The 11,000-nt window shown below is 43.0% G+C and overlaps 1 protein-coding gene across 3 annotated transcripts in view; it reads right to left on the bottom strand.

The window, feature by feature from the left end:
• Positions 1–1,695: 1,695 nt before the first annotated feature.
• palmdb (palmdelphin b) overlaps positions 1,696–11,000 on the bottom strand; it is a 59,369-nt gene continuing 50,064 nt past the window's right edge. For all 3 annotated transcript variants that reach the window (XM_037756467.1, XM_037756468.1, XM_037756469.1), the window contains 3 exons: positions 3,511–5,848; positions 3,298–3,389; positions 1,696–2,514 (listed from right to left, as the gene is read on the bottom strand). In XM_037756467.1, coding sequence (XP_037612395.1) covers positions 2,431–2,514; positions 3,298–3,389; positions 3,511–5,848 — 2,514 coding nt within the window. In that variant the 3' untranslated portion in view covers positions 1,696–2,430. The remainder of the gene's footprint in view (positions 2,515–3,297; positions 3,390–3,510; positions 5,849–11,000) is intronic.

The raw sequence follows: 11,000 nt of genomic DNA, 5'->3' as shown, positions 1-11,000 counted from the left end.
AGACAAGCAGCTGACACGCAACTTCTGTGAACACCCGACGCGTGAATCACGCAGCCACCACGCGCTCATGGCGTTCCCTGTGTGTCCCGGGCATTAGGCTGTGTCGTTACTGCCAAGATGTCGACGGACGGAGCAGCCTACTCTCAGCTTCACAACGGCTCTTCAGAAGGTTGACGTCACTGCGACTACATCCATATTTTATAGTCTATGGCTGAGCCGCAGGAGAGGAATAGTCAGAAGTCAGCAGTTGCTGGCAGACTTGCTGCTGGTTTTGTGTCAAAGTATGTTTCCCCATTAGTGTGTGGTTCCTCTTACCTAACTGCTGCACTATTTTTACAGTGCACTTCCAATGAATCCAATGACTATGAGTAATATGAAAGGTGTTGTTCATAGTGGTACATTCACAGATTAATCATCATCAATGCTGCAGTTCCCCTGAGCTGTACAGAACATTTTAGCATCTTTCAGCTCATTGTTTTACTTTTCCAGCCCGGTCCTTTACTGCTCAGTTTTTGTGCTCTCATCAGCCTTGTTTCAAAGCCACAGCAGCAGGCAGCTGTTTTGATAAACCCACTGTTCACTACCTGCCCGGCACCAAACAGCAGACGGACACAGTTTGATTTCCAGCTAACGAGAGACAAATATATTTCTAAGGAGACCAAACAGACTCCACATGATGATAATGTTGTTCTGTTTCTTCTGGATGTGTAAATAACTGGTGATGATATATGCTAATATTGTGTCTATAGCTTGTTTTACCTGCCTCAAAGTAACCAAAAAACTCAGTAAATGTAGCTTTAATCTCAACATCACCTAGCCCTAACTCCAACAAGTCTTCTTTGTGGCATCAAATCATGGTGAGAAATGAAGCCGTCTCCAACCTCACTGCAAACACTATTCAAAGGAGAAACATACTTCAAACCAAGACAGATATCCAGCAATAAACCTACACCCGATGGCCACTTGATTTGTCTAACTCATACTACTGAAGTCTCATATTAGTTCCAGCTGAATTTCTGATTACAGCGACCATTAACCCTTTTAACATGGCACATGCGTACTATCCTCATAAATAAGGCCATTTTTTAAAATATTTTTTCTTCCCCCGGCAGTTTTTTGAGATTATGTGCTTCTGGATTGGACCTTTTAAACGGTTCTTCAATAGGCAAGTGATAATCCACTAGCAGGCATGCAGTCATTAAAAATGATTGCATGACACATAAGCTGATAACCTGGGTTTGACTCTCATTTATACCGTCGCAACTTGCCACAATTCAGAAGTATTGTTTATTCATAATTTGCTAAATGGAAACTGTGTGTTGTTACTGTGTTACGACCCTGAGGGCGTATCAACATGTATTTCTGTATTCTGTGTATGTGCTGTAATGTGCTCTGTGCTGGATCCTTTTGTTTTCTCTCTCTCTGTGATGTGTGTGTGTGTGTGTGTGTGTGTGTGTGTGTGTGTGTGTGATGAGCTGTAGGTAAGCTTGGCAAGGTGGCTGATTGGGTGTAGGTGTGTAGATTGATCCAGGGAGCTGATTAGTTCCAGCCTCAAGACACCGATTCAAAAGGCCGAGTTCCCTCAGTCCCAGCGGGCTCTCCTTTCTCAACTTCCAGCAAGAAAAACCAGCGAATTATAATTAAATTTGTAAACAGATATACAGCCCAGGTTCGGTAGGGGTAGGCAGCCTTTTGTTTAACCCTTTTTTCTCCTGTTTTTCCGTAGGAGTTAGGTTAGTATTTGTCTTTTGTTTCCTTTCTTTGAAGTAGGTAAGGTTAGGTTGTTGAGCTGTTATTATTTTGCAATAGTCTACCCTGAAGATGAGTTAAATAAACTTTGTAAATGGCTGCGAATTCCTCGTTGCTGGTTGTCTTCGGGAGCTTGGGAGAGGGGAGCCTTATTATTCATGTTGCGCCATGGTTTCCCCTAGGCCGGGTCGTAACATGAATTGGGGGCTCTTCCGGGATTTGAACCTGGGACCTCTCGCACGCGAAGCGAGAACAATACCCCTAGCCTTGCCAATATTGTAATAAACATTAGTACTCCAACATGTAGTAGAAGCTGTAGCCTCATAAGAGCTGAAACCAGCAGCCTTCCAGCTCGGATTGTTGATTCAAAAGTGATAAGGAGATGTCAGAGCCCTGTAGGTCTCTGAAAATAATGCACACCCTCTGGCCAAATTCAAGTGTTATCTGCGTCCATGGTTCACTATACAAATGTGTGTATGAGTTCTTTATGCACTTTATCAGAAGTAATGTGGCCACAAACATTCTCATTGTCGTTGAAGTTTTGCCCAAAGCATCACAGAAGCAGAGAGTTCAGGTTATGTCACAAGATGAAACAAACAATTGCAACACTGCATTTAACTTGAATGAGTATAACACTGACAACCAATGCCCTTATATGGCAAACTGTTGATTTGGTCCTCTTCACTCGTTTTTTGTAAACTCGCCCGCCTCCCAGCGCAGAGCCATGGCACTCTTGCGTCTTCCTCCTGCGTAGACCTCTGGAAACTGAGAGAGACAGCTGATTGTTTACCTGCTTATTTACTCCACCTCCTTCACCTTCACCTCCACCTCCTCTCTCCGGTTATTAGACTGAAGCTGGGATAAGTAAATCAGCGTCAATGGGATGGTAATATTGCTACTCAGACTTACTTAAAGCTACATTTTGCTACAAATTCTCAGTCATTTTTGTAAACTCAATAGATGCATACAAATTTAAAGGGACTGTTTGTAACTTCTTACACGTGTAAATCATTGCGGGTGGGTGTCTCTTGCGCGCTCGCGTGTTGCTACGCTGTTCAGACAAGACTCCAACACAAACTACACGGAAGCACCAAAACCGCAAGTCTTATCTAGTGAAGCCCGTCTTGCAAAACAGTGTTGTCGGTCGGGAGGCTGAAGCAGGAAAAGCCAACACTAGGATCAGCATTGATTCATGGAGAGACCTTTGTCTGGTCAGCTAACATTACTGCCAAGCAGGTGAAATATAGAGTGATATTGTGGTTTTAGCTGACGTGTGTGGCCTCACTGTTTTGAGCGATGCTCGTTCATGTCTATGTAGAGCGAACACAAGTGCGAGTGCGAGCAACAGTATGTTGACTTTCTTTGACTTAACGGCCACAGGTGTCGCTGTTAACAAGCAATTTCTGATTCTTACAAACAGTCCCTTGTAAATGATACATACTTGCATTTTACATTAGGTATATTACAAAACATAAAGCATATTAAATCATTTTCATTGACATAGCGTCTGTAAAATTACATTTCTATAAAGGAAATGTTTGAGCTTACTCTGTGATCACAGGATAAAGCAGAGCGATCCATCCTGTAGGCGGTTTTCATTGGTGATGATGGAGAGGACTTGCACTTCACCGGGACATCAACTAATAACAAAGACCAGAGAGGATCATTAGCTTAAATCTATACATACAAAGAGATAGAAAGTATGTGTACAGAGTGTAGTAAATAATGTATTGTTCTGTGGTCAGTATTTTGCTGACATACCTGAATTGTCAAACGTCAAAGTGTCCATGTGATTTGACAATAGCCTTTCATTATTGAACCTGTCTTTGCCATATAGATTGGCCCTCTCTTTCCTCAGCTCGTCCTCCCTCTCCTTCACCATCTTAATCTCTTCGTCCACCAGTGACAATGTGCTTCTTGAACGCAGCTTGAAAAAGGGGTTCTTCAGGAACATTTTTTCCTGGGGCTGCTCGCAGGCTTTGTTGAGTGAGAACTCTGAGGCACTGCGAATAATCAGATTGGATGTCTCTAGGATGATGAGGTTCGAGCCGTTGTCCTCGGAGCACCACTTGCCGGACTGAGCTGCCACGTTGTCTTTGCCACGCCTGGGGCTGGAGGTGAAATCATTGCTGGGGTCGAGAATGATAACGTTGTTTGCTGATACTTCGTGTTTCAGTGGTTCCTTAGTGGGTGAGGAGGTGATGATGAATGATGGTGTCAGTGGAGTGCTTATGGATCTGGGGATACTTCGTGACGGAGCACAATCAGTTGATTTGCCCATCCTGGAGAAGCCCCTCTCTCTCCTGAAGTTCTCCTCCCTCTCCATTGATATGCGAATCTCCCTTTCAACTGATGTTTCTGGGTCATCGTAAGGGGACCTGTAACTGGAATCATCCAGGCCAGAATCCTCTGAACAAGGGCTGAATTGGGTGTGAGGATACTCGCCAACCAGATTCAAGTTCTCCAGATCATGTGCTTTCTTTTGAGTTCTTTCAATGTTGCGGACCGGTGTGTACATGAAGCTGTGGCTGCCATGGAAGCTGGGCTGCTTGGTTGTAGGTAAGACAATCATGTTCATTGTTTGCTCCTCCATTTTCCGCCACTGTTTTCGAGCCAGCTGGAAGTCCACATGTTCTGTGCTAACGTTCTCGCTCTTGGTCTCTTGTATCACACAGAAGTCTTTGGGTAGCTTCTTGTTCAAATCTGCATTGATGTGCTTGGCGTGGTTATGATTGGCATCTCTGCCATTTTCGCTGTCGTCCTCAGAGATTTTGGACAAACCTTGAATGCCTAAAGGGTTATATTTAACCTCGTGTGGAGGGCTAGGAAAGGGAATTATATCCTCAGGTTGTTCCAGAACTTCTTCCACTAGTGGAACTTCGAAACTGACCTCTTCATAGTTGTTATTGTCTTGTTCGTCAAAGTCTGTCTCCTCAACTTTCTGCACAAAGAGCTCCTGAGCACTGAGTTGAAGACTGTCCAAATATGAGTCATCGTCTTCTCTATTTATAGAAGAGGAGAATATTGTTCTCCATTTGTCGTCTGCCTCACTGTCAGAGGAAGCTTCTGCAATCTCAACCCTCAGGCATTCGTCCATTTCGTCAGGCTCAAGGTCACGGCAGGATTCATTGGAAACATCTGACATTGCTTCTTCTCTGATACACTGCGCTAATATTGACTCTTCTGTAACGGGGGGTTCAAATAGGATGTCTTGGACCTCTGGGTCGTCCTCTGTATCTATTGCCACATTTTGATAACCATCATCTTCGAGATTAAGCTCATTATCCTCAGCCTCCGGCTCCGGCTCAGGGTATAACTCTAGCTCGGAGTATTGCTCCGGCTCAGGGTACTGGTCTGGTTCAGGGTCTTGTTCTGGCTTGGGGTAGTGCCCCAGCTCAAGATCTTCCTCTTGCTCAAGGTATTGCTCTGGTTCAGGGTCTTGCTCTTGCTCAGGGTATTGCTCCGGTTCATGGTCTTGCTGTTGCTCAGGGTATTGCTCTGGTTCAGGGTTTTGCTCTGGTTCAGGGTCTTGCTCTGGCTTAGGGTATTGCTCTGGCTCAGGGTATTGCTCTGGTTCCTGGTCTTGCTCTGTCTCAGGACACTGCTCTGGTTCAGGGTCTTGTTCTGGCGTGTCTTTGCGATGGGCTTCGTTCTCATAAACACTGTCAGCACTGGAGAGTGTGTCGGACACAGACGAGGTGATCGACTCATTTCTGTTGAGCTCTTCGTGCCCTGATTCTAATATCAAAGCTTCCTTCTGACCCTGACAAGGGGTTTCAGTGCAAACACTGGTCTCAGAGCAGTCAGGCTTGTCCATCTCAATTGTGCCAGCTGGCAGGTCAATTAATAATTTGCCGAGCGTTGTTTCCCCTGGGAAATCTGATGAGTCTGTCTCTGTGCAAACTCGCTCCTCGTTTTCATTGAAATCATTCTCCTGCTCAGGTGAATCAGCCACAGTGCCCTCCACTTCACAGTCCATCGCCAGCTCTGATTGTTCAGTGGTTTCCATGGTGACAGAGAAGGAGCTGTGGTTCTCAGTTGTGCTGCAGCCTTCGTTCAGATCTTTTCCATCTGCCTCTCTATCCATCGAGGTAGCTCTCTGTGAAGAGAGAGAGAATAAGTAAAATAGAATTGTTAGATTGTACCTTTTGCTGAACGCATCGCTGAGTTCAGAATCAATAGAAGCATTTTCACAGTAAGGGTCACATGTCGAAGTGTCCTTGACCAAGACACTGAACCCCAAACTGCTCCTGAAGGCTGAACCATCGGTGTGTGAATGATTAGATTAGATCCTGATGGGCATGGCCTTGCATGGCAGCCTCTGCCATCAGTGTATATATGTGTGTGTGTGAATGGATGAATGCTGACATGTAGTGTAAAGAGCTTTGAGTGGTCGGAAGACTAGAAAGGAGATATATAAATGCTAATCCATTTACCATTCTAATATCAGCATGACCATCAAAGCGAGTATCCACCATCAATATTTGCTGATGAAGAAAGTGGCATCTTCTACAACTTCCTCATCATTAAAACAACATGTCTACTTCATAAATGAGCATCACTCTGTGTAACAACAGGGTCAGTCCACATAAACCTGTACTGCCTCAGGCTCTGATGTCCCCTGTAAGTACATAGTAATGCTGTACCACATACTGTAAGTAGGCCTACTTTACAACATGCAAAGTATGCATACACCATTATACTGTAGGCCAGGAGTCAGCAACCTGCGGCTCCGGAGCCACATGCAGCTCTTTAGCTCCTCTCCAGTGGCTCCCTGTGGATTTTTAAAAATGGAAATGAATAACTGTTTAGTGTTTACATTTTCATTTTTATTCATCATTGTTGTAGGTCTATAATACGACGGTACAATGGAGTATTAGGGCCACATTGAGGAAAACAAAATAAATCTGAGATTTAGAGAATTGAGTCATAATATTATATGAATAAAGTCAAAAACACAAACATTGGGTCTTGGTATTTTGTGCCTATATGGAAGGTTCTGGTTGAATCGACCTCGCCCTGCAGCCGAGGTCATGTGCTCCTGCTACTCACCAGGGCTCTTCTCACTCCAAAGCTCAGAGTATTTAACAGGAAGTTTCTAATCCTACCGCCTCCCTCTCCATCTCTCTTTACAGCAGCACTAGGCAATATTCATAATTCATAATACAGTGTTTCAATGTGTGAAACATCTTATTCCCTACTAATTATGACTCCATAGATTCACTCTATTTTCCCCACATATAAATCTGTGGTCGGTGCAGTTACTGGTGGAGAATCTCCACACAGGAAGTGACACATCAAAAAGAAAAGCAAATTGAGTTTCTACCTTTTCCATCCCCAAATGCATCAAATGAACAAATTAGTTTGAACAGTGTTCCTGCACTCTTTTGTGAATCAGTGAACCTCATCACCTTCAGTCTTAAACTTATGGTTGTAAACAGTAAATGCATCGAGTAGCCTGATGATTGCCACCTGTTCATGAGGAGGTGCATGTTGGTGACATCATCATGAGCATCATCGACAGCCCTAAAAAGTGCCACATAAGGCGATGTGTTCCGCTTTGTTTGAGGGCAAGTTTCATTCATAAACTATACACAAAGAATAAAGATAAGGCTGCCTTATGAAGAAATATTAAAGTTGTGTGTCACGGATGATAAAACATGACTCGGCGTCTCAACTTCAGTGTATTCAGAAACAGGTTTTGATGGATAAGTATGTGACCATGATGATAAAATGATGAAGCTAATTTGTTCATGGCCATGTCAGACCACCAGTATGCCTCTCCTGATTGGTCCAGCTGTGTGACCTGATTGACTTCCAATCAAGCAGATCACAAGCACCTGAGTGGTGATGTGTCTGTGTCCACATGTTGCCTGTTCTGCTTTGTGATGCTGACTTGACAATGCCTTACGAGGATCTCGGTTAGATCGAAGCGTTGCTTCATTAAAATTGCTGGGAGCTACCAATGCAGTGTGCGGATCCAGTTTTTCTGATTTTTTTGCCTTGTGTTGATGCAGCACCTGTAAAAACCTTTTCGGATGTGCATAACCCACAGCTTTTTGGCTGGTCCGCAGAGGGCCAGCCCTACAAACGCAAAAGTCTGTCACTGACTGACTAACTGACTGAGTGATGAAGTTACAGGATTGGTCGGCAGACTGTTGGAGTTTCCTCATTGGCCGTTGCTCTTTCAAAATGAAAAGGTGGAGAACAGTTCTGTGTTTACGTTTTCTGGGGAGCGTGTCAGTGGTTCAATGTGTCATTACATAGTGCTGTTTTTGTGCATGTGCTTTTGTTATGTTTGTTTAAGTTACGCTATGCTGGGCTTTGTATTGTGTTACCGTGCATTCACACCAAGCGGCGAGCTGTATTTACATACTGTATATCTGTATCTTGCAAGCCACACATCACTACTGTGGTATGAACCCAAAATAAACAGACTGTGCTGTGATTTAATTGCAATAAACAGATCAAAATTATGCCGAAATAACTACATAATGATGTTGATTTGTAAAAACAGAATTTATGCTTTGTCAAGTCTGTCCGCAACACGACAAGTAAACAACTTTTAAAATGCTTGTTTTCTGAACGGAGTTCGGATCGATCAGTGCCAGGCTGCGCTAACATTGTAGCTGCTCCATCAATTCTCGGTCTAGGAATAAATACGGCAGCAACAACGTCAGTGATGACATAAACTCTTGCAATGTATATATTGTTGCACGCCACTTATATGATGAATGCTTTTGATACACATGCATTAATAAAAAAATGAAATACTTTTAACCTTGCATACTGTATGTCATGCTAATACCTTTTCACCTTGTATGTATGAGGTAAATGTTTAATATACTGACTAGTAAATGTTACCATTTACTATTACTGAATATCATTTGCTTCATTATAAGTTGTCTTTCAATCAAACATTAAAATATAAGTGGAAAAAAAACTGTTCACAAAACATTATAGACATGACCTCTGACTATTTGTGTAACAATTTAGCAACAAATGCACAGACTGACCACATATGGTCCAGCCATATACTTGGTTTTGACTGAGTCTTGTTTAGACCAAAGTATGCTCACATCAAGAGATCGGTCCATCTCCATCTCTTTTCATCCACAACTGCCCAGTCACACTTCCTTGTTTGCTGGTGGAAGTTTTCAATAATACACACACACACACACTACAAGGACACAAGCATGCGAAAGACTGAGCACCATGGTAACCATCACCAGGCCTGACACTTAGTGCACCGCTCAGCTGTTACCTCCTCCACCTCCCCCTCACCACCTCATCAGCAGACTGTTGGATGTGACTGGAAGCATTGCTGCGTTCATGTCATGTGTGAAAAGTGGTAAATACAAATGTCCTACTTGAAAAATGTTCACCTTGTCATATTGAAAAAAACCTTCTCCATATGTTAAACACACTGGAACGACCACATACGGTTCAGTAGTATTTTTGCTTATACATTTCAAATAAAGGCATAGAGCAGAACTGTGTGTTTGAAATATCGCATCATTGGATTCTGGAGGTAGCAAATCATTCCCAAATGTCCTTTTTTGGTGTTGCCACAAGGACATTGACACACATTTTTTCCAAAATAGCTGCGTGTGTTTATGGCTAATCTCTTATTAGAATGTGGTAGCCTATTAACCTTTTGGTTTGATGCATCCATCGATCTCAGCGCTTCATCTTGAAGGATGTCCCAATTCATAAAATGCATCTGGAAGAGGCGAGGAGACAACCTGTGTATCCTTTATGACTATAAAGGTAAATATGTTGCTAAATGATTGAGCTTGTAGACTTGATGTTAGAACTTGTAGAACAAAAATCTGAACTTGTATGTTTAAATTTTGTATTAATAATTCACACATGTGATGTGAATTTGAAGTCGCAGACAGAAACAAAGCACAGGAGAGCTTTTAGACAACATGTCAACTTTTATGTAGACATTTTCACTCACAGAAAACATTTAATATTCTGTGAGCGTGCCCGGCCTGCCGGCTGGCTGGCTGGCTGGCTGGCTGGCTGGCTGACAACCCCCGCAGGCACAAGCAGTTTGTGGAGCTTCTCAACTCTGAAAAAACTCTAAAAAAACTGCCAATATTCAAAAACCTACACAGTTGATTTTTCACCTCAAAAAATTCTCAGAAGTGAATTTAATGATGAAACAACATCCCGGTGTTGGAACGGGGTCGCCTACTTTCAGACCCCTGAGTGGCTCTCCTCAGCCAAAGCAGCTCCAAAGCTCTGGTTAGCATCCATAGCTTGGCTACCTATACCGTTACAATGCTTAGAAGCCAGTAGCCAATCAGAGGCAGAGTAGGGGCGGGTTTTCCCACAAGGCATAGCCTACCCCCCGCTGTGCTCTCTTACTTCCACTGATACAAGTGAGTTTTACAACACATTTATGGCAAAGAGTTTGTTCCAACTCCCACAGGCTCCATCCTCTGCCGGACTCTATGGGCAATACACTCCTGCAATCTCACGCACACATTCGCCCACTGAATTTTGCATAAATGTAGCCAGCCAATCAAGACGTGTCTACCGAATACATGCAGAGCCACAGTATATAAGGTCCATTCATGAACGCTATAACCGGCGTGAGGCTGTTATAAACAAACCTCACTTGGCGTAGCAGACGAGCTGTCTACGAGGCGTTCAAGGACCTCAGAGTCAGCTCAGTGTGTTTCCCTCGCTACACCCTTTGTTTTGGCCGTCGTTGCGGTGTTATCACAGATCAATAAAATATAGAATAACACAATAAACATTAAAACATCTTAAAATTCTGAAATGTAGCTTTTAAATTGCGCATGTCCTTTTTTATAGTAGTTGTTAACCTGATTTCAGTGACTTCAGCATGCACCCCGTACGTCTAATAAAGCTCCTTTAGGTCCAACAACAGGACTGCTGGAACAGCTGAACTCTACAGAAACAGCAGTTAACTGGTAGATGCCCTCAATGATATAATAATAATAGTTTTTTGATGTGTACATTTTACTGTACTTCTTTTAAAGTTAGAGAAAGTTAAAAGAATAATTAATTGTTTGGCTAAAGGTGTAATTCCATTTTAATTTATGGGATTAAAACCGAACTAATCTATCCATCGCTCCTCTACCCAACATAAAGCCTACTTACCGTCAGCATGTAGTAGATCATCCACACAGAAATCATATTCAGGATCAGCTTCCAAACAACTCAGACAGGAACAAACACTGCTACTGTATACTAGATACTGTATATACTACTAT

The sequence above is a fragment of the Sebastes umbrosus genome, chromosome 21 (genome assembly GCF_015220745.1).
Source record: "Sebastes umbrosus isolate fSebUmb1 chromosome 21, fSebUmb1.pri, whole genome shotgun sequence".
NCBI lineage: Eukaryota > Metazoa > Chordata > Actinopteri > Perciformes > Sebastidae > Sebastes > Sebastes umbrosus.
This window is presented reverse-complemented; position numbering and strand designations above follow the sequence as displayed.